This window comes from Pyrgilauda ruficollis, unplaced genomic scaffold, assembly GCF_017590135.1.
Source record: "Pyrgilauda ruficollis isolate IOZ18807 unplaced genomic scaffold, ASM1759013v1 scaffold57, whole genome shotgun sequence".
Lineage (NCBI taxonomy): Eukaryota > Metazoa > Chordata > Aves > Passeriformes > Passeridae > Pyrgilauda > Pyrgilauda ruficollis.
In genome coordinates this window covers 7728064-7750129 of record NW_024527377.1, presented here as the reverse complement: position 1 = coordinate 7750129, position 22066 = coordinate 7728064, and the positions used below count along the sequence as shown (strand labels likewise).

The 22066-nt window shown below is 63.5% G+C and overlaps 4 protein-coding genes across 6 annotated transcripts; 3 read left to right on the top strand and 1 right to left on the bottom strand.

The window, feature by feature from the left end:
- Positions 1-386: 386 nt before the first annotated feature.
- Positions 387-2661, bottom strand: LOC121361407 (ADP-ribosylation factor-like protein 3). Its single transcript, XM_041482079.1, has 6 exons — positions 2644-2661; positions 2151-2294; positions 1947-2063; positions 1788-1838; positions 922-1107; positions 387-843 (listed from the first exon to the last, which is right to left on the bottom strand). Exons 1-6 carry the CDS (start codon positions 2659-2661, stop codon positions 796-798), a joined length of 564 nt encoding a protein of 187 aa, XP_041338013.1. The 3' UTR covers positions 387-795.
- A 1869-nt stretch (positions 2662-4530) lies between these two features.
- RGS14 (regulator of G protein signaling 14) lies at positions 4531-12703 on the top strand. Of its 3 annotated transcripts, none has more exons than XM_041482203.1 (15): positions 4531-4672; positions 6375-6397; positions 7476-7630; positions 7735-7827; positions 8346-8489; positions 8632-8781; positions 8946-9066; positions 9153-9277; positions 9353-9556; positions 9643-9719; positions 9844-9970; positions 10245-10326; positions 10508-10566; positions 10806-10920; positions 11186-12703. In XM_041482203.1, the coding sequence occupies exons 1-15, from the start codon at positions 4629-4631 to the stop codon at positions 11413-11415; spliced, it is 1749 nt and encodes a 582-aa protein (XP_041338137.1). In that variant the 5' UTR covers positions 4531-4628; the 3' UTR covers positions 11416-12703. The 3 variants fall into 3 exon arrangements, with proteins under 3 accessions (XP_041338137.1, XP_041338135.1, XP_041338138.1); XM_041482201.1 differs by lacking the exon at positions 4531-4672 and adding an exon at positions 5001-5134 and having other exon boundaries at positions 6376-6397; XM_041482204.1 differs by lacking the exon at positions 4531-4672 and adding an exon at positions 5001-5134 and having other exon boundaries at positions 6376-6397; positions 11163-11270.
- Positions 12704-14160: 1457 nt separating this feature from the next.
- SLC34A1 (solute carrier family 34 member 1) lies at positions 14161-18179 on the top strand. Its single transcript, XM_041481960.1, has 13 exons — positions 14161-14186; positions 14408-14527; positions 14685-14867; positions 15230-15358; positions 15436-15579; positions 15688-15799; positions 15891-16086; positions 16274-16369; positions 16482-16581; positions 16809-16976; positions 17131-17247; positions 17395-17519; positions 17625-18179. Exons 2-13 carry the CDS (start codon positions 14422-14424, stop codon positions 18177-18179), a joined length of 2031 nt encoding a protein of 676 aa, XP_041337894.1. The 5' UTR covers positions 14161-14186; positions 14408-14421.
- A 679-nt stretch (positions 18180-18858) lies between these two features.
- Positions 18859-20980, top strand: LOC121361350 (alpha-2C adrenergic receptor-like). The gene has a single exon (XM_041481964.1). The coding sequence runs from the start codon at positions 19104-19106 to the stop codon at positions 20130-20132; it is 1029 nt and encodes a 342-aa protein (XP_041337898.1). The 5' UTR covers positions 18859-19103; the 3' UTR covers positions 20133-20980.
- Positions 20981-22066: the final 1086 nt, after the last annotated feature.

Sequence of the window (22066 nt, the reverse complement as noted above, 5' to 3'; positions counted from 1 at the left end):
CGCAGAGCAGGAAGCACAGGCCGAGGCAGCGCGGAGGTGACAGCAGCTTTATTGAGGGTGGCAGGGCAGCCCCCGCGCCGCTCCCGCAGGTCTCCCCCATCCCTCCGCCACGGCAGCCGTGGTGGCCCGGGAGTGGAATCTCCCGGCCCTCCGGATGGGCGCCCGAGCCAGGCGAAAGCAGCCCCGCACGTCGGGACACAGCGCGTGTGGTACCAACCCAGGGGTACAGGGACCCCTCGGTGGCACAGAGCAGCCCCCGCTGGCAGCGGGCAGATCCCTCCGGTGGTGACTGGTCCTGTCCTCGTGCTTGTCCCGAGTTCTGTGCGCACATGGGGACTCTCTGACTCTGGCTTTCCCGAGCAGCTGCAGTCCCATCCTGCGGGAGCACAGGGGGACACAGCGCTCGGTGCCTGGCGGTGTAGCCAGCGCCGTGTCGGGGTGCCCGGGGTGCCTGGGGTCACAGCAGCCCCTGCAGGGTGTGACAGCAGTGTGGATGGACAAGTCCAGGGCAGGTTCTCATGCTGGAGGTGTGCAAGCCCTCAGCACGGTGGGACACGTGCTTCCCTCCAACAGCACGGGGGCTGCAGGGGAGTCGGGGGTGTGAGGAGCCCGTGGAAGCCCAGGAGGCAGGGAGAGGAAGCTGATTGATTAGTGGAAGAGTGGGTGGGAAAATCATCCGAACATGGCAGTCTGAGGCTCAGGGCCCAGCCGAGGCTCGGGGGGAGCCGAGGGACCAGGGGGGTTGGCCGTGGCGTAGGGACCTGCAGCTCAGTCCCGTCTGGCACTTTGCAACTCTCACTTCTTCCTGTTCATGATGTGGCTGGAAATCCAGTTCATCCCATCCTGGAGGGAAGAAGGATGTGAGCGCAGGCCCTTGGGCCCTCTCCCAGCTCTGCAGAGCCCACAGGCCCCCATCTCTACCTGCACCCCTTCCCCAGACAGGGCCGAGCAGGCCTGGATCTGCCACTCCCGGTCCCGGTAGGTGTGCAGGCTCAGCCCTTCTGCAATTTCAGCCGCGGGTGCTGCAGTCACCAGGTCCTGCTTGTTGGCAAACACCAGCAGCGGGACCCCCGTGAGGGACTCGTCCTCCGTGAGCTCTGCCAGCTCCTGCCAAGAGAGAAGCTTCTCCCAGGGCTGCTGTCCTCCTCCACTGAGCCAGCCAGCACGGGCTGGACACTTCAGCCCTCCAAATGCCTTATCCCTCCTCTCTGGTGCTCATGGCAGATAAGGAAGCTGTGAGGTCTTGACATTCCAAGGGAGAGAAGCTACCAAAGGAGCTTCACCTCCTGGAGCTCCATCAGCCCAGGAGCCACATGCAGGCTACTTGAGGACTGAAATCCTCCCAGCACTGAGAGCCCTGGGCAAAGGGCAGCAGCTGCAGGAGGCTCCTGGCAGTCCCGAGCTGTCTGGCACACCCACACCACCGTCTGGTGCTGGAACAGCCGGGGCTGGCACTTGGAGTCTCACCTTCTCCTCTCAGAGCTTCATTCCCAGGGTTTGTACTACCCATAAACCTTTGTTTGGCCATATCACTAACGGGGGTGGGATGAGGGCTGGGGATGAGGGGTCACTTTCACCAAGGACTGCCACCCCTCCTTGGAGCATCCCAGCTCAGGGGGAGCTGCTGGGCCATGGAGTGGGGCATCTCTGCCTGCTGAGATCTTGAGCCTTTCTGCAGAGCACTGCCCCATAATTCAGAGCAGCTTTGCTTCCCCTCATCCCCAAAGAGCTGGTGCCATACAGATCTGAGCCCCAGGACCCCACAGCCACCCCTCACCCACTCATACCTGCCCTGTCTCCTCGAAACGCTTCTGGTCGGCACTGTCAATGACATAAATCTGCCGTGGGGACAAAAGGGACAGTCAGGGGCTCCTCCTTGCCTGGCTGCACAGCCCTTCTGTGGGGCCCACACAGCGTGCACAGGCTGGGGGTGCTGCCCCACTCACCAGCAGGTCTGTGCTGCCCAGGTACTTCTTCCAGTACGGGCGGATGGAGCGCTGCCCCCCGATATCCCAAACATTCAGCTTCAAACCGTGGGACTGGACGCTCTTGATGTTGAATCCCTGCACGGGGACACAAACCCCAGCGTCACCCAGGGGATGGGTGGGACTGCGCCCTCCGCCCCGCCCGTGGCCCCCAGCAGCCCCTACCTGTGTGGGGGTGATGGTGCTGACCTCCTCGGACGCCAGGCGCTTCAGCAGCGTCGTCTTGCCCGCGTTATCCAGCCCCAGCAGGACGATGCGGAGCTCCTGCTCCGGGGATCCCTTCAGCTTCTGGATGACAGAGAGCAGCCCCTGGGGGCAGGGAGTGCTAGGGGAGCCCTGTGGGGTGCCGGGTCCCTGGTTTGGGAGGGGGGAACTGGGCACGCTCTTGGCTTTGGGTACCTTGTGTCTGTGGCCTGAGCCAGCATCAAGGCCCAGTTCCCAAGGTGTTCAGGCTCGGGGTGGCCCCACAGCAGATCTGCCCAGCCCCGATTCCCCCCTTCCCGGTGTGCCAGCCCTGGGACCACTCCCAGCTCCTGGGCACGCTGGGGGGGACATGCCCCAGGCAGAGCCCTGCTCCGCCAGCCCTCCTGCACCTCCCCTGAGAGCTGGTGCTGCGCTCCCCCCTGGAGCCGGTGGGGTGTCACCGAACCCCGCTTACCTTCTGCACATCACCCATGGTCCGGGAGTGGCTCCGGCCCGCGGCACCGCCTGGGGAGCTGCCGGGGGCTCGTCCCCGGGGCCCGCCGGTGGGTTCGTGACTGACACGCTCCCCGTCCCCGGGGGAGGAAGAGGATTACGGGCTCCGGAATTAGCTGCTGTTCCTCCATTTACCCACAGCATTAAATAATGCCCTCGGCAAATCCTCCAGCCAGCTGTCGCCCCACCGTCGCCTACCCCCGGGATAAACCAGGTCCCCCCGGGCTGGGGCACTGGGGCACAGCACGTCCCTGTCCCCATGGGGCAGGGGTCCCAGCCTGGGGGGATGCCGTGCCCAGGCACAGTGCTGGCACAGCCTCACACCCTGGGATACCTCACGCTGAGGCAACAGCAGCACCCACAAGCTGTCCCCTTGCAGGGTGGCAGAAGAAATTGCTGAGCTTGCTTGAGGCCACGTCAGCGACTGCCACAGCTCCCTGCTGCTGCCCAAGGGAAACCACCAGGCCCTGGAGCAGGTTGAGGGCTGGCTTGTCAGCAGCTGGGGATGACACAGGACAGGCATCCAGAGGGGCTCAGACACATTCTCCAGCAGCCCACCCCCAACCCAGGTGGGGTGAGGGGCTCATCTGTTCTCCGTTTGGATTAAGTGCATTAATTAAGCGATGTCTTTGATTCCTGCATGCTGCAGTTCCATCCTCAGATCAGGTTTCCCAGCAGAGAGGTTATCCTTGTGGTGAGGACCGTGAGTCACGCACTCTTGGAGAGACATTTTTATTTATAACTCTGGTGGCAAAGCCAAGCCAAACAACACAGCCACACTCCAACAAAGCAGAGGGGAGCAGCATGATCAGCCCTCATCCCACTGCTGCTCCATGCAGTGGCAGGGGGCAGAGGGGCAGCCAGAGGTGCCACCCTCTGTTCTCCCCACCCAGAGACCCTGCCAGGTCTGTGGCTGCCTGTGGTGCTCTGCTTTTTTGCCTGCTCATGGTGGGAAAGCTTCATTTTTTTCTGCATAGATCTGCACCCAACTTAATGTTAGGGTTCTGCTTTTGATAGGTTAATCACCCACCTTACATCCCCATTATTAGCATTTCCCTGAGCGGGTTGCCATGGTGCTCTGCGGTTTATCCTGCACTGTTAGTTACTGAGATTTCCTAACAAATAACCGAAAATATCCTCCACTGGTTTGTGGTTGCTGATCAACATGGAACCCCGACTTTAGGAGATGGGCAAAACTGCTTAGGCATCAGTTTGGTGACTCCAAGCTGCACGTCCACTGCTCCTCTGTGCCAGGTTCTGCTGGCACGCACAGCACGGGCAGCCCTCCCCAAACGCTGGCCCTGGGGCCAGCCCCACACCCTCTGTGACCAGGGCGAGTGGCACCAGGCTGTTGGCAGCGTGTGCTGGGCCTGCTGATGTCCCCCTGCCCCTGCACCCCCCTTCCCTGGGGTGACCTGATGGCCGGGAGGAGCCCCCTCAGGCTGTGGAGAGGGGGACAACGGGGTGGTGACCCCAGCCGTGCTGGGAATGGACACTGGGATGGGTTTGGGAACAGGGATGTGGATGGGGATGTGGTCACGGGTGTAGATGTGGATGGAGACAGGGATGGGGATGGGAAACAGGGATGCAGATGGGGGATGAATGGGATGGGGATGGGAAACAGGGATGCAGATGGGAACGGGATAACGGATGTGGATGCAGATGCAGACGGGGACGGAGAAGCGGCGGCTCCCGGCCCGGAGCTGCAGCCGGTGTCCGCCGGGGCGGTGCCGGCGGCGCGGGGCGGGCGGGCGGCCCCGCTCCCCCCGCTGCGGTCTCGGTTCCCATGGTGACACTTCCTGTGGGAGCCGAAAGCGGTAGTGTGGTAGTGCCGGGAGCGCCGGGCCGGGCCGGGCCGGGAGAGCCGCGCCGCCGGCCGGGGATGCTGCGGGGCCGCGGGCCGCGCCCCTAGCGCGCCGGGCCGGGCCGGGCCGGGCCGAGCCAGGGATGCAGGGCAAGGGCAAGCTGCTGGTGGTCCACAACGGGCGCATGTCACGGGTGTAGATGTGGATGGAGACAGGGATGGGGATGGGAAACAGGGATGCAGATGGGGGATGAATGGGATGGGGATGGGAAACAGGGATGCAGATGGGAACGGGATAACGGATGTGGATGCAGATGCAGACGGGGACGGAGAAGCGGCGGCTCCCGGCCCGGAGCTGCAGCCGGTGTCCGCCGGGGCGGTGCCGGCGGCGCGGGGCGGGCGGGCGGCCCCGCTCCCCCCGCTGCGGTCTCGGTTCCCATGGTGACACTTCCTGTGGGAGCCGAAAGCGGTAGTGTGGTAGTGCCGGGAGCGCCGGGCCGGGCCGGGCCGGGAGAGCCGCGCCGCCGGCCGGGGATGCTGCGGGGCCGCGGGCCGCGCCCCTAGCGCGCCGGGCCGGGCCGGGCCGGGCCGGGCCGAGCCAGGGATGCAGGGCAAGGGCAAGCTGCTGGTGGTCCACAACGGGCGCATGGTGAGTGCCCGGGCCGCCGGTCCCCACCCGCGGGGCTGCCCCGGCCGGCGGCGCGGCGGGGAGCTCGGTACCGGGTGATGGGCGGGCAGGGCGGGCCGGGGGTGTGGAGCGGATAACGGGCACACAGGGATGTGTGGAGTCAGGAACCAGGCAGGTGGGAGGGTGTGGGCATCTGGGCAGGCAGGGCAGGATGGGTATCCAAAGCAGGCGGAGCTGTGGAGGGTTTTAGGGCAGGCAGCGGGGTCTGGGGCTGGGTAACGGGCACGTGTGGGGCCGGCTGTGAGCAGCGGGGGTTTGTGGGGCTTGGGCAGCATTGTAAGGACACGTGTGGCACTGGGTGATGGACGGGGATGGGGTCACAGCAGTCAGCAGTGCTGGTGTCTGAGGGGCTGTGTGGGTGTGGGCAGCGGGGATGGACGGGAGGAGCGCAGAGCTGGCAGGATAGAGGGATGTGGGGCTGGGGGAAGAGACACGGCAGAGGAATGTGGGGTGGGGTAGCAGGGAAAGGCAGGGCTGGGATAGCGGGCCTGGCATGGAGACAGTCGGGAGCTGTGTGGGGCTGGCAGGCTGGGGGGCACGGGGCGGCTGGGCCAGGGGAACCACTCGAATTTGGGCACCACTTCAGTGTGGCCCCGAGCAGGTGATGAGACACAGCACCGTGCAGCGAGTGTGTGGCTGGATTTTGGCTTCAGAGGCTCTGCCCATCTCCCTGCTTGGCTACTCCATCCTCAGGGCTGCTGTCTGGGGTGCCCAGCGGGTGCTGCAGGACATCCTGTCCTGCTGTGCCCATGGCTGGCAGCACCTGGTCCCTGCTTTTGGGCATCTGCCCTCCGGTAGCTCCAGGCTCCAGGGAAGGAGGGAACAGGCAGTTTGCCTACTTGGGGCTGTGGTTGTCCTTCCTTCCTTCCCTCCCCTCCTCCCCTCCTCTTCCTGTGCCGTGGAGGCTGCTTCTCTCCTCCCCTGTTGTTTGGGTGGCAGGGTTACATCTGATAGCAGCTGCCCTTTTCCAATTGCTGGCCTGGCCCTAGGCCGTGGAGAGGTAGGAGAAAGGCTGTACCCCTTTTGTAACTCTCTCCTCACTGCCCTGGGTTGGACGTCCTGTGTCCTGCCTCTGCCACAGGGCAGGTAACACCAGAGCAGGGTTTGCTGACAGTGTCTCTTGCTCTGGGCTTGCCCTGCACTCCACCAGGCCAGCAGATGCCATGTAACCCCTCTCACCTCTCTTCTTTCCACTCCCACAGGGCCCGGCCGTGTCGGACGGAGGTAAGGCTGCTCTTTGCCCTGGGACAGGAGGCCAGCATCATCTTCAGGGGAGGGGGAAGCCCACAGGCAGCCTGGTGCCAGGGGCAGGGAGCCAGCAGGCAGCGAGGTCCTGTGTCAGCACAGGCTGTGCCATGGGCAGGTGCAGGGCTGAGCCCTCTGCCCAGCGCTGGCCGTGTCCCCCCATCCCTCCCACATGGCCCCCGGTGCCTGCCCCTCCTTTTGGCTGCTCAGCTGGCACTTTGGGGTGCTGGGGGCTGAGTGGCTTCCAGGGGCAAGGAGAAGCTGGGTACCAGCCAGGCCCAGATTCTGTAAGGGAGTCTGTCTGTTGGTCTGACTGTGCACTGGATATCTCAGATGGTTTATTTAACTGTCTTGGCCCCAGTTACTCATGGTTTAGACCACCAGGAGGATAAGTAGGGGGAGCCTGGCAAAGGAGCAGCCTGACACACCTCATCTATTCCTGCCAGCTTTTCCAGGACAGCACTGCTTCTACACCCTTACCTTCTCTTGCAAATGACCCCCTGCTTCCAGCTGCACACCAGTCAAACCAGTTCCAAAGCTGGGGTTGCCCCTGGGAACTTCCATCTTTCTGAACACATAGTCACCCTGGGTTTCCCCGAGGTGGGGTTTCCTCAGGGTTGGGAGCTGGAAATGACATTTTCTGTGCCCTCCACATGTTGGAATTGTCCTCCCTCTTGGCCAGAGGAATAGAGAAAGTGGGTTCAGGCACCTCTGCCCATCCTCCAAGCTTCCCTCCACTCTGTGTGCCCTCTGTGTCCCCTTCCACTCCGCTTTCCCTGCTCGCTGGGTGCCCTCCCCATGGCTGTCTTACCCCAGGAGATGAGTCACAGGTGGAGTCACAGTGACACCCAGGGTGGGCACAACTGCCAGCACTGGCAGTGCCAGCTGTAGCATCCTGGTGCTCAATCCTCCAAGGATGCCACCGTGATGCTCCTCATGTTCCCTACCCAGCACTCACCAGGTCTGATCCAGATGGGGCAGATGGAGGGCTGTTGGTGCTGGTGGGTGAAATCAGGGGACAGGGAGACAACCAGGACTGACCCCTTTTCTCTCTCAGAGTTAAATGCCTCCCGGGCCCGTGGCAGCAACCACAGTGTGAACAGCCTGCCAGGCCCAGCAGCCACGTGTGGATCCAGCCAGGGCTCTGTGGTCAGCTGGGCTGAATCCTTCGAGACGCTGCTGCAGGACCGTGTGGCTGTCACCTACTTCACTGTGAGTGTCACAGCCCAGAGCTCAGCCCCTGCCCCCGTCCACTCTTGGACACTGATTGTCCCACAGGCACAGTGCCACCACCAGCAGATCTCTCTGCCCTGCAGGAGTTCCTCAAGAAGGAGTTCAGTGCTGAAAACGTCTACTTTTGGCAGGCATGTGAGCGCTTCCAGCAGATCCCGGCCAGTGACACGCAGCAGGTACCAGCTCTGGGCAGCTTTGCTCACAGCTGCTGGGAGGGATGAGGGCAGAGCTGTCCAGCTGCATGTCCAGGGGTCCTGGCAGACCCCTTTTCTGGGGGGCTGAGCAGGCTGGGGGCTCTTGCAGAAGGAATAAGGAGATGGATGTAATGTGTATTGAAAAGCCATGGCTGGGACTGCCTGCCCCACAGAGCAGGATGTGCTCCCTGATCCCCCAGCCCAAGACTGCCAGAGGGTGTTTCTGGGGGGACAGACAAGACCAAGGGCAGAGCTAGACAGGGGATCATGGGGACAGAGCCAGGTGGCTGCAGGGGATGGTTCCTCCCTGAGGTTATACCTCTGTGCAGACACTGGTGTGTTGTGCCCAGAGCTTGGTCCTGAAGTCCAGGTGCTGAGCTGGCCCCGGGGCAGGTTGGTTCTTCAGGGCTCAAGTGTCTCTGTGGGGTGAGCAGGGGGCTCCCCTGGTGTGGTATAGAGGAGGGGGTTGCTGGTCCCAGCCTGGCCTCCTGTCCCCTCAGCTGGCCCAGGAGGCACGGCGGATCTACGATGAGTTCCTCTCCAGCCACTCAGTCAGTCCTGTGAACATTGACAAGCAGGCCTGGATTGGGGAGGACATGCTGGCCACCCCCTCCCCAGACATGTTTCGCATCCAGCAGCTCCAGGTATGGCAGCACCTGAGCCCCACCCACAGGATGGGGGCTGTGGGACCACCCCACATGTCACCATCACTGCTGTTGCCGTGGGGCAATGGCCAGAGCCTGGAGGTGTGCAGGGGTCTTAAGCACACACATCCTCCCTTTCCAGATCTTCAACCTGATGAAGTTTGACAGCTACACACGTTTTGTGAAATCCCCACTGTACCAGGCCTGCCTGCAGGCAGAGAGCCAGGGCCAGCCCCTGCCTGACCTGCGGCCCCACTCCCGCAGCAGCAGCCCCCCTCCTGACCTCAGCAAGGTGAGTGAGGGGGAAAGAGGAATGGGGACATGTCCCCGTGGTGCTGGGTCCCTTCCCTGCTGCTCAACCCCAGGCTGAGGACAGACGAGCAGTGAGGGGACTAGGGAAAGGGAAGGGGAAACCTCAGGTGTTGCCATGCTGAGATGCTGCTCAATTCACCCCAGAAGACGAAGCTGAAGCTGGGCAAGTCGCTGCCACTGGGCGTGGAGACAGCGGGCAGCAGTGCCAACCGCAGCCTTCAGCGCTCCTTCAGGAAGGGAGAGCGGCGGGAGCCGTCCTGGGCAGGTGGGTGCCCTGCTGAGCAGGACAGAGGGGCCACGCCACCCTCAGGGGTGTTCACATCCCCACCACTGTCCCTCTGTCTGTCTTAGATGGGGGAGAAGGCAGCAGGAGCGCCATGCTGTGGAGGGAGTCCCAGGGCTCACTCAACTCCTCAGCCAGCCTGGACCTGGGCTTCTTGTCCTCGGGCAGCACAGCCGCCAGCCCCTGGACGGAGGTGAGTGGGCACCACGCCAATGCACGGCACCACGCTGCCTCTGGCTGGGCTCATCCTACCACATCCCTCCCTCAGGGCCAGCAGAAGAGCCTGGGGGGCAGCGAGGCAGAGCTGCCAGCCAAACCCATGAAGTACTGCTGCGTGTACTTGCCCGACGGCACGGCCTCGCTGGCCGCTGTCCGGCCCGGCCACTCCATCCGGGACATGCTGGCAGGGATATGTGAGAAACGCGGCTTCAGCCTCCCCGACATCAAGGTCTTCCTGGTGGGGAATGAGCAGGTAGGGCAGGCAGGGGGGAGCAGGGTGTCTGCCAGCCAAACCATCCCTTTGCCACTCTGCTGGCCCTCTCCTGATGTCTCTTGCAGAAAGCGTTGGTGCTGGACCAGGAGTGCTCCGTGTTGGCAGACCAGGAGGTGAAGCTGGAGAACAGGATAAGCTTTGAGTGAGTGGGAGCTTTGGGGCTGATGCTGTTGGCCATCCACAGTGCCTCAAACCCAGTCCCCCAGGCAATCCAGAGTGCCCTGGCTCTGCTCCTGCCTGCAACCACCTCTTCTCCCCCTCTGCAGCCTGGAAATCTCCTCCCTCAACAAGACCATCCGCATCACGGCCAAGTCAACCAAGCGCATCCGGGAGGCGCTGCAGCCCGTGCTGGGCAAGTACGGCGTGAGCGTGGAGCAGGCGCGGCTGCGCAGGGTGAGCTGGGGCCAGCCCCGTGCTTTGGGGGGAGCCCTGGGTTTGGGGCTCAGCCAGGGGCTGCTGGCTCTGAGCAGGTAGTGGGGAGCAGTAGTGTGTGCTGGGGGCAGCCTGTGAGCTCCTACAATCACTGTTTTGGGGATGGGCTGTGACATCCCTCTGTATGCTGGGAGGGACCAGTGGGTGTTGCCTGTGCTGGCCCAGTCGGGTCCTCAGCCTGGCTGCCTTTCCCATGCCACAGTGATTGTGACACTGGCTGCTGTTCCTGTTGCAGCAAGGTGAGCCAGCCATCCTGGACTTGGAGAAGCTGGTCAGCACAGTGTCTGCTCAGAAACTTGTCTTGGAAACACCAGCAGGTAAAGTGTCCTCCTTCCCAAGCCATGTCCCCTCAAGCCACATCACCTTGAAGGGCACTTAGAGGGTCAGGCTATTTTCTGCTGACCATGGCTCCCACTCCCTGGGACAGGGTCCATCCTGTCCCTGCCTGGCCAGCACCAGGATGCTGGAATGGGGCACTGAGCATCACTTCCCTTGCAGACATGCAAGTGATGGGGAGCGCTGAGGCTGCGGCTGCCCCCTCTCTGCTCCGGAGTGAGGTGAGCATCAAATCCCACCAGCCCTGGTTAGAGATGCCCTCACAGCTGCTGTGAGGTCAGTCATGGTTCACACTCATGGTCCACAGGGAAGCCGGGCCCTGCTGTGGTCCCAGCACTTGCCACGGGGCTGGGCAGTGGGTGCCAAGGCAGGAGCCAGGCTGTGGGAGGGTGATGGGGACACAGCCCAGGGCAGTGCTGCCTCCTTGCCCCGTGGCTGAGGCTGGGGCTGCTCATTGCAGGAGGGAAGCCCAACAGGAGCAGAGCCTGACACACGATGGGAGATGCCCTCCTCCTTCTCCAGGCCACAGTCTTCAGCTGCCATGAACCTCAACCGGCGCACGTACGACCTGGAAGGTGAGACCTGGCGTGTCTGAATCCTGAGGAGTTGGGGCAAAACACAGGCTGAGGGATGCAGAGCCCCTGGTGTGCTGGGGATGGCTGCAGGGTCCCATGAAGCTGGGAATGGGCTGTGGGGTCTTGGGGTCTGGCGTGGAGCAGAGAGAGGGTGCTGGTGCTGTGCATGGGACACGTTCAGGGTCATATCAGATGGAGAGGGCAGCTGAGGTGTTGGGACAAAGCCCCAGTGCCTGGCTCAGGTGCATGATCTGCATTTCCTCAGGGCTGGTGGAGCTGCTGAACCGTGCCCAGAGCTGCCGGGCCAACGACCAGCGTGGGCTGCTCTCTAAGGAGGACCTGGTCCTGCCTGACTTCCTGCAGCTCCCTGTGCAGGACAACAGTGCCTGTGAGGGGTCACATCAGCCCAGTGCCCCTCAGGCTGGCTCTGAGGGAAGCAGCTGCCCTCAGGAAGAGCCTGCGCTGGCTCAGCCTTCGTTGGACCACAAGCTCTGATGAGTCCTGGCACGTGGCACCCCCAGGCCATGCTGGGGTTCAAGAGGGGCCCGACAGGCCCTGCCCTGCACCGCTGACACTGCCTGGACTGCAGATCCATCCACGTCCTGTCCCAAGCTGTCATGTCGTGTCGCTGTGAGTGGCTGAGCAACTGCCATGCCCCTCTGTGGGGCCACATCCCGGTGCACATCAAGGGACTCTTGTACATAGTTTGAACCCTCGTTGCAAAGCACTTTGCAACATCCCTGGCACTGTCCTGCCCAGTGCCTCTGCCTGCAGCAGAGCTGCCTGCCCAGCACATCCTGCCTGTGTCGGGCTGCCACAGCCCCACTCGCTGTCTGGGTGGGGAAAGCTCCCTTCCAACTGCAGGGTGTGCAGGATAGACAGGGTGGGTGGGGAGGAAAGGCAGGCTCCAGTCCTGAACTCCGGTGCTGTGGGCAGGCAGGGTCAGGAGAACATGTGCCCGGAGCTCAGAGCCAGATCCAGTCCCTGCCCCGTGGGAACAGGGCTGCCCCGTTGTTGATTTGCAAGTCCACCCTTCCTGGGGAGGGTGAGCACGGCCCTGCCAGGCTGTGCCCCGGGCAGGCTGTTACGTCTGCATTGCGTGAGCTGGCCTGATCCTGCCACAGCAGCACTGCTTGGAGCAGGGCACACGGTTCCTGCCCGGGGCAGCCAGAGGCAGAGCCAGCAGATGGTGCCAAAAAAGCCTTCCTCCTCCCCGCCGGAGATCCTGCGTGGGCGGCTGCTGAGGGCCAGACAGGAGCAAGTCCCCATCTCCCCCCTGCCCCATCCCCACTGGGGTGGGGGTGCTCAGCCTGCCAGGACAGCTCTGCTTGGTGCCAGAAGAATGCAGCACCCCTGGGTGCTGAGCACCTCAGCCTGCTGTGCACGTCCCCAGCCTGTGCCCAGCCTGTCGTTCCTGCCAGGAGCCTTGAGCCCCATCTGCCAGTCCTGGCTGTGCACTGCTGGTCCCCATGCCCAGCAGCCCGGTGTCCCCAGAGGTCCCAGACAGAACCTGCAATGGAGACATTCCCCCAACAGCAGCCAGGAGATCCCTCCACAGTCCATACGTGCCGGAGCCCTTCCTGCCTGTGCCTTGGGTAACCACTCCATCACCACTGCCTGGCCAGAGGCAGAGGGGTGACCCAGGGCCCCCAGGCTTGCCTAGAGATGGGGGCATGGCCATCTGCAGCCCTGTGGCCTTAGTCAGAGCCCCCCTGTGTCTCTGTGATGCTGCTCAGTTCTGTCTGTGCTGTGGAACCAGGGGAAATAAAGAGCATTGCCTGGATGCACCTTTCTTTCCTTCCTCTGTCATCAGGGCTGGATTGTGCTTTTCCCAGCAGCAATGTCCCCTCAACCCCCCTCTCCCCCACAGAGCCTTCCTAGGGCCATGGCAGAACTGGGGCCAGCCCTGGGCTGCCGTGCCACCCTGACTGGCAGCAAGGGGCAGTGCCAGGATCTTGTTTACCCAGCACTGCTGGTGGAGTAGGGGAAGCTGCAGGGCCGGCATGGCCAAGGACTTCAGCCCCGACCCTGTCAATGAGTGACAGCCAGAGCTGCCAGGGCCTCACTGGGTTAATGATTGTGGGGGCAGCTGGCCAAGAGCCCCTGGGCACGGGGCAAGTGCGGACACCAACCCTCTGCACACTGGCTGCACCCCCTGGACAGAAGAGTCCCCAGGCCCTGCGGAGGCAGGACATGTCCCCTGCTGTGCCAGCTCCCGGGCATTCAGCTCCATCAGCCTGTGACTCACTGGAGGTGGCTCAGTGATGCTCCAGCAGGGGCACAGGTGTCCCCAGGCTGTCCCTGAGTGTCCCCCTGGAGTACCCAAGGGATCTTCCCTTACATTTGCACCTGGCTCATCATGGTGATGGGTGCTGGCAGTGCTTCATCCTGGGGAAATGGGGATGTGGCAATGGAACACCTCTTGTGCCTACTCCCACAGGCACAGGGCTGGAGGAGCCTTTGGCCACTGTCTCTGCCCTGGGCAGTTGTGGACATAAGCTTGCTGGGTGTCCTGTGGGTGGATGGAAACTTGGCTGGAGGTGTGTAAGCAGCAGGTAATGATAAACAGGGCCGAGGAGGTGGTGACGGCAGCGCTGGCCTCGCTCCTCTCCTGCTCACCCACCGCACGTGCTGGGGAGATGTGCTGCCAGGGAGATGCAGGCTCTGCCCCACACAGCCCTCAGCACTGCTGGCTGCCCCACACCAAACTGCTGGCACGGGCAGAGCCCGGCTGTGTGCCACCCTCACCACCAGTGGCAGGACATGGAGATCACACCAGTGTTGGCATCAGCCATCTCCAACACTCTGGAAGTAAGGACATCGTGCCCTGGGCAGAGCTGATCCCTCATGGCTGATGCTGTGATGGCACTGAGGTGAGCATGGCCTCACCTCTGGCTGGTGATACCCCAGCAGCACCAGCACCAAGCCCTTCTCCTCCTCCTCTTCCTCTCGTGCAGTGGATGAACCACCTGGCACCAAATGACGGAGAGCCGAGGCTCCTCCAGCATCACCTCTCGGGCACTGGGCTCCAGCAGTGCCCTGGCCCGCAGCAGCCGCAGGATGTGGCGGGGGTTACCCATTAACTGCAGGAATTTCTGGGGAGGAGGTGAGCGGCGAGAGGAGGCGAGGGGCGACACGGGGCTCCTTAGACTTTGCTCTTGGCGTGTGTATAAAGGGCCGTGGTGCCCCACGGACCACTTCGCTGGAGGGACGCGTGGATGTGGCATGTGGAAGTGGCACTGCCCTGAGTGCCCGGCCAGCCCCAGGTGAGCTGGACCCTGGGCAGGAGCAGTCCCCTTCCTGCCTGCCCTGCCTGCCCTGCCTGCCCTTTGGGAGCTCGCTGAGGTGGCACAGCAGCAGCTGGCGGCCCAGGGGACCAACAGATGATGGGATGGTGCTCCTCAGTGGTGCCAGCGCTGCAGGGATCTGGGGGGACGTGGCAGCTGGTGCAGCACAGCTGTGGTGACACAAGGCCACCTCTGCTCAGCCTCAGCAGGAGCGATGCTGCCCTACCGGACGGAGAGCCCAGTCCTGCCCGGCCGCTGCCCGGTGCGGGGAGGAAGGGTTGTGCACGGGCCACAGTTCGCCTACTGCCCCAGCCCCCAAGGTAGGTGCCCCAGCCCACCTCCTCCTCCTCCTGCTCCTCCTCCTCTTCCTCCTCAGCTCTGCTTCTGGCCAGACCCTGCCCAGGCAACGCTGGGCTCTCCTCTGCAGGGAGGTCCCTGCCAGGACAGGGCTGTAACGTGGGTGCCCTCTCTCCCCAGCCCTGCACCGGCTGCCGGGTGCCCACAGCTGCCCCTTCACGGTCAGCGCTGTGCCCTGCCCTGAGCATGGCTTCCCCTGCCCCGGCTCCCCGGGGCGCCGGCGCGAGGGCCGGGAGCGGTACGAGCTGGACGCGCTGTCCTGGCAGGGGCACCGGCTGGGCTTGGACGAGCTGCAGAGGCCAGGTGAGACCCATGGGGGTGGGGGTCTCACAGCACCTGGGCTGGGGAACACCCCTGGGATCTGACAGAGGCACCTGGGGCACTTTGGGTGCCAGGACTGTGGGGTGCCAGGTTGGGAGGGGAGTGCTGGTGGAGAGACCCTCAATGTCCTGGGGTGACGTGGGAAGAACTGAGGGACAATGGGACAGCTGGAACAAGGCACTCCAGGGTGGGAGGAGATGGAGGGGATCCTGGGACAGGTGGCATAGCAAGGGACATGAGCCCTGTGCTGCCAGGAGCCATGAGAATGGCATGAGGCTGTAGGAGCCTGGGGAGCCAGGGCCATGCCATAGCAGGAGTTTAACACTCTCTCTTGTCTTGCACAGAGCTCGGGTGCTGGGCCAGGGTCCAGTCCTTCTGTGTCTCCCTTCTAAAGGTGCCCCTGATGTTTGGGTTCCTGTACCTCTTCGTGTGCTCTCTGGACGTGCTCAGCTCTGCCTTCCAGCTGGCTGGAGGTAGTAGGGTGGCAGGGATGCCCAGGAACCTGGTGGCACTGGCAGTGCCAGCAGCCTGTGCTCACATTCCCTTACAGGTAAGGTGGCGGGGGACATCTTCAAGGACAACGCCATCCTCTCCAATCCAGTGGCTGGGCTGGTGGTGGGCATCCTGGTGACCGTGCTGGTGCAGAGCTCCTCCACCTCCACCTCCATCATCGTCAGCATGGTCTCCTCAGGGTGTGAGTGTGCCCATGATGCTGCTGGGGACCTGAGGCTGAGGGAGAGGATGGCTGGATGGATCACCCTGAGCCAGCCTATGCAAGGCTAGCAGGTCTCTCTGTCCCCAGTGCTGGAGGTGCGCTCTGCCATCCCCATCATCATGGGCTCCAACATCGGCACCTCGGTCACCAACACCATCGTGGCCCTCATGCAGGCTGGCGACCGCAGCGAGTTCAAACGGTGAGAGCTGGGTGGCTCAGAGGACACTTCTGGGGCTGGGGGCTGCTCCTCAGGACCACCCCATGCCAACGGGCTCCTTCATTCTGCACAGGGCCTTCGCTGGTGCCACGGTGCACGACTGCTTCAACTGGCTGTCCGTGCTGGTGCTGCTGCCCCTGGAGGTGGTGAGTGGGTACCTGCACCACGTCACCCGCCTGGTTGTGGCCACCTTCAACATCCGCAGTGGGAAAGATGCCCCTGACCTGCTGAAGATCATCACAGAGCCCTTCACCAAGCTCATCATCCAGGTCTCCTCAGCTGTTATGTATGCCAGTGTGGTATGCCCCAGGCTGGTGGTGATGTCCCCAGCACTGGTGCCCCTTTGATGGCAGTGTCCCCAGGCTGGCAGTGGTGTCCCCATGCCAGTGAAGATGTCCCCAGCCTGTGGGTGCTGTTAGCCCTCAGGTGCCCTCTCCAACACGTGTGTTGTTGCAGCTGGACAAGTCTGTGATCACGGGCATCGCGACAGGGGATGAGAGCCTGCGCAACCGGAGCCTCATCCGCGTCTGGTGTGGACCTGACACCCCACAGGTGAGGGGCCCGTGGCCCTGCTGGGACCACCAAACACTCCCACGGATGGGTGGTGGGCAAGGACTGGTGGAGGACACTGTGGAGCCAGCTGTAGCCCACCTTCTCCCTGCAGATGGCCACTGTGGGGCTTGGGCCCCCCCCAAACTGCACATCCCCCGGCCACTGCAGCACTAAGAGCATTGAGGTCCTTCACAACGTCACCAGGAAGAAGTGTGAGTGGGTGTGGAAGGCTTGGGCAGGGCTGGGGCACAGGGCATGGGGCTGGGGAGGTGCAGGTGGGGCTGGGGGTTGTACGTGCGATGGAGAAGTGCTGCAGTCACGATGTGGGCCAGGGCTGGGAGATGTTCTGCTGGGCCAGGTGTGGGGCTGTCTGTGGGGGCAGGTTTGTGAGCGGGGCCGGGCCAGCCCCAGCCCCTTGTCCAGCGGTGCTGTGGGGCAGGTGAGCACCTCTTCACCGACACACCACTGCCTGACCTGGCCGTGGGGCTGGTGCTGCTGGCCGGGTCCCTTGTCGTGCTCTGCACCTGCCTCATCCTCCTGGTCAAACTCCTCAACTCCCTGCTCAAGGGGCAGGTGGCCAAAGCCATCCAGAAGGTCATCAACACTGGTGAGTAGGATGGGGACCGCATGCCACATGGCCACCCATGCCCATCTCCACCTGCCATCCTCAGACCTGTCCCTGGCTGCCCCTGACCCCCAGCCCTGACGTGGCCGTGGCCATGTCCCTGTTTGTGTCCATGCCCGTGGCCATGCCGTGGCAGACCTCCCACACCCGCTCAGCTGGCTCACCGGCTACTTCGCCATGGTGGTGGGTGCTGGGATGACCTTCGTGGTGCAGAGCAGCTCTGTCTTCACCTCGGCCATCACACCCCTGATTGGTGAGTCCCACCCACTCCTCATCCCCTGCCGTGTGCCATCCCCAGCCCTGTGGGTGCTAAAGCACTCGGAGGGACAAAAGGAGCTGTGCCCCCTTGGGAGAGCATGGGGATGGCACTGCCAGGAGTGACAGGGTGTCTCTCCCACAGGCCTGGGAGTGATCAGCATTGAGCGTGCCTACCCCCTGACCCTGGGCTCAAACATTGGCACCACCACCACTGCCATCCTGGCTGCCCTGGCCAGCCCAGGGGACAAGTTGGCCAGCTCCTTCCAGGTACAGTCAGCCTGGGGCCGTGGCTGGGCTGGATGGGGTCACGGGCCAGGGCAGGGGCTGGGGGATGCCCACGTGCCCGGCCTGATGGGGATGCCATCCTTGCAGATTGCTCTGTGCCACTTCTTCTTCAACATCTCGGGCATCCTGCTGTGGTACCCACTGCCCTTCACCCGCCTGCCCATCCGCATGGCCAAGGCGCTCGGCGAGCGCACGGCCAAGTACCGCTGGTTTGCTGTGCTCTACCTCATCATCTGCTTCCTCCTGCTGCCCTCCCTCATCTTCGGCATCTCCATGGCGGGCTGGCGGGCGCTGGTGGGGGTGGGCGCGCCCTTCCTCGGCCTCCTCTTCTTCGTGGGGCTGGTGAACGCGCTGCAGGCGCACAGCCCCGGGCGCCTGCCCAAGTGGCTGCAGACCTGGGACTTCCTCCCTGCCTGGATGCACTCGCTGCAGCCCCTGGACCGTGCCATCACCCAGGCCACGCTGTGCTGCACCGACCGCTGCCGCAGCCCCGAGGGCTGGGAGGAGCCCGAGGGCGCTCCCCGCGACAAGGCCAGGCTGGGGCTGGACAACCCTGCCCTCTCCTACCCCGAGGAGATGCCCAGCCCCACCACGCGGGTGGGCTCCCCTCGCCCGCTCCCGCACGGTGCCACACGGCTCTAGCTGGCAGTGCACAGCCGGGCTGCTGCTCCTGCGGCCGCTGGTGTCCACCGTCCCTGCTCAGCTGGTGTCTAATAAAGGGGGAGTGCTGATGTCCCTGTGTGTGTCTCTGGGTCCTCTCTCTGCAAACCCTGCTGTCACAGGTACCCCACACACCACCACTGCTCAGCCCAGCTGGTGCTGGGGACACACCAAGCACTCGGCTGGTGCTCTGGGGCACATGGTGATGATGCCACAGCTAAACCCCGAGCTCTGTAGACACCTGTACTGAGCTGTCACAGGCAGCATCTTCTTCCCCCTGCCCTGTCCCCAAAGGGCTGAGCTGGCAGGGTCCATGGTGCCACACTGTGTGCCACAGCAGCACATCAGTGATCGAGGCACAGCACGGGACAGCCAAACAACGTCTGGGCTGCTGCGGTGCTGCTGAGCTGGGATCAGCAGGATGATGACTCGGCACGGTTGGGCAGTGCCCCTGCAGCACCAGGCACCTTGGCACCCGTGGCTGGAGCCCTCCTCCCATGGTGACCCTGAAGGGACCCTTTAAGTGGCAATAACAGCTTCTCCCACTGACCACAGATGTTTGGGTTCCTGCCAGTGATATCGGCCCACCCTTCCCTCCCTCCCTCCCTCCCTCCTTCCCTCCTTCCCGCCCGCCCTCCTCCGGACTGGGACCAGCAGAGCCAGCAGCGCGGCCGTGGGAGCCTCTCGGTGCTCCCAGCACCGCCGCTGTCCTGCATGCCCAGCCAGGCAACCACTGGGCCAGGACGACCTCGCCACCAGACCGGGTCCGTGCAGGAGTGGTGGCAGCCGGGAGAACCCCCTGGGGACTCAGCGATGCTGGGACTGTGCCCGCAGCCGCTTCGGGACCGGTGAGCAGGGTGGGGGAAAGCTCCATGGGGCTTCATCTGCTTGAGGGGCCGGGCCAGCATGGAGCCAGCCAGCGCCCTTCCCAACACCTCTGGTAACGGCAGCGGCGCCGGCAGTGCCCCACACTCACCCGCAGCCACGGGGCTCATCCTGCTGGCAGCCCTGTCCGTCCTGCTGGCCACGCTGGTGGGCAACGCTCTGGTGGTGGTGGCCATCTCCACCAGCCGGGCTCTGCAAGCCCCACAGAACCTCTTCCTCGTGTCCCTGGCCTCGGCAGACATCCTGGTGGCCGTCCTCGTCCTGCCCTTCTCGCTGGCCAACGAGGTGATGGGCTACTGGTACTTTGGTGGGCTGTGGTGCAGCCTGTACCTGGCGCTGGACGTGCTGCTCTGCACCGCGTCCATCGGGCACCTCTGTGCCATCAGCCTCGACCGCTACTGGGCCGTCACACGGGCGGCACGGCTCAACCTGCGCCGCAGCCCGCGGCGGGTGAAGGGCATGATCGGGGCGGTCTGGGCGGCGGCGGCTCTGGTGGCACTGCCACCGCTCCTGCGGCCGCGGCCGGGCGGGCGGGAGTGCCAGCTGAGCCAGGAGACCTGGTACGTGCTGGCCTCCTGCGCCGCCTCCTTCTTCGTCCCCTGCCTCGTCATGGTCGCCGTGTACTGCCGCATCTACCGCCTGACTGCCCGGAGGATGGCCGCCCTGCTCGCTGCCCGCTCCCCGCGCCCCGCCAGCGGCGATGGAAAGGTGTCGGGCGTTGGGATGCTGAGATGGCGCCGCCGGAGCCAGCACCAGAGCATGTTGCTGTGCCGCCGGCGGCTGGTGCGGGCGCGGGAGCGGCGCTTCACCGTCGTGCTGGCTGTGGTGATGGGCGCCTTCGTGCTGTGCTGGTTCCCCTTCTTCTTCACCTACAGCCTGGGGGCTCTCTGTGGGCAGGGCTGCCGTGTCTCCAAGCCCCTCTTCAACTTCTTCTTCTGGATCGGCTACTGCAACAGCAGCGTCAACCCGCTCATCTACACCCTCTTCAACCGGGACTTCCGTGCTGCCTTCCGCCGGCTCCTCGCCGTCCCCCACCGGCACCGCACTTAGGGACACGTTGGGACACCAGGGACACGGCCCCCAGCCCTGCTCAGTGTTCACGGCACCTGGCCCCAGCACAGACCCTGGATGGCAGTGCCAGTGTGCAGCTCGAGGTGCTTCTGGAAATGCAGGATTGAATAAAACGAGACCAAATCCTGTGCCTGGGGCTGGTGTCTGCCTCCAGGGAGCCCAGAAAGAGGCACCAAGTGCCAGCACCTTTTGTCACCCACATCACCCCACACATGTGCCTTGTAGCAGTGGTGGTGACAACTTGCTGTGGCACCCACTCTCAGATGAATGTCTGTGTCCCCCAGCACTCTCTTGTGTAGGGGATAGACCCCATGGCTGCTGTGAGGAGACAAAACCCTCCCCGTGGCAGCGTCACCAGCACTGGGCTGAGCTGGCTGTGCCACCACAGCAGCCCTGTGCCTCTCTGTCCCCTCTGGGAACATGCCAGCTGTGCTGGGGGCTCTGTGAGGGCACACACGTACCCACGGTGGGGTACAAGGGCTGCAGGTCTGGCGTGGAACACCCCACATCCTGCTCAGGGACTGTACTGTGCTGCAGGAGGGAAAGGAGGAATGATATCCCAGAGCCAGAAAGGCTGTTCCCCCTTGGGAGAGTGTGAGAGATGGGATCGCATGGGAACAGGCTCCAGCACAGCCTGACGTGCAAGAGGCCACGGAGGCAGCTGTGGGGCGAAGACCCAGGGACAACCACATCCCCCTTGGGGGGCAGAAACCGCCCCACACCCCCCCTGCCTGGCTGCCTGCCTCGCTCTGCACAGACACCCAGAGGTCAGGGGCTGCTCCACTTCTTCAGCTTTGCTGCTCAAAATAGAAAATCTCAAAACATTGGACTTTCTCTGGGCTAAAAACAGCTGCTGGCGCCTGGGAGCTGGAGCTCAAGGAACATTGGCCCCTGCCAGCCCTCACAGCCCCTGTCAGGGTGGGTGCAGCTGAGCTGGGCTCTGGGGGGGCTGGATGGGGTGGGGGGCTGGATGGGGTGGGGGCACTGGCAGCAGTGAGGATCCCTGGGCCAGCACTGTGCCTGCTGGCCCCGTGTGGGAGGCTCACGGAGTGAGCTTTGGAGTCAGCAGAGGTTCCCGGTGGGATGGGGTTGGGATGGGTGCCAGTGGTGACTCTCAGAGGGGTCTGGCCCTGGTGGCTGGAGCTGCACGGGCACTGCCCGCGGAAGGAGCTGCCCTATCGCTGCCACCCAGCTTCCCCTCCCTTCTCCTTCTACAACTAAACAACATTTTGCTTCTAAAAATACCCAGATGAGGGCAACTAGTGGGGACACGGCCAGGCCAGTTCTCCCAGGGGACACCAGCACCCCAGGGCCCCACAGTGCCCTGGCCACACACCCTGGTGCCAGCAGGGTGCCAGGCACTGTCCATCCTCCTGGGCATGAACACACAGCTCCCCTCCGCAGAGCTAAAACGCAGAGTGGCAGCTCCTCCACCTGAGCTGCTGCTGGATCTGTCGGGGACATCAGGATCCTCTGGACACTGGTGCTGTCCATGAATCTTGTCAGTGATGGGAAAGGTGCTGCAGAATGCCAGGTGGGAGGAAACAGAAAACAGCAACCCAAGGGTTAATGCTGGAAATGGATAGGAACAGAGTTATCTCATTTTCAGTTCAAAATAAACATGCTTTGGAAGGAAAGCAGCTCTAAAAGAGGAGCTCTCACACCATGAGCTCATCCCTCCAGGCAGTGACAGAGAGATTGCCCCCAAGGTGTGGCAGGGCAAAGCATCCTCCTCCTGCTCCTAATCGCTGCAGATTCGTACCCTAAAGATGGGACATCTGATTTGCAGTGGATGCTGAAGAGCACAGCAGCCACAGGCAGAACTGACTGCACACACAGCGAGTGCTTGGAGTAATTTCTGTTATTATCATCCTCAACCTGAGGACATGAACCCAAAATCTCTCCTGCCACTG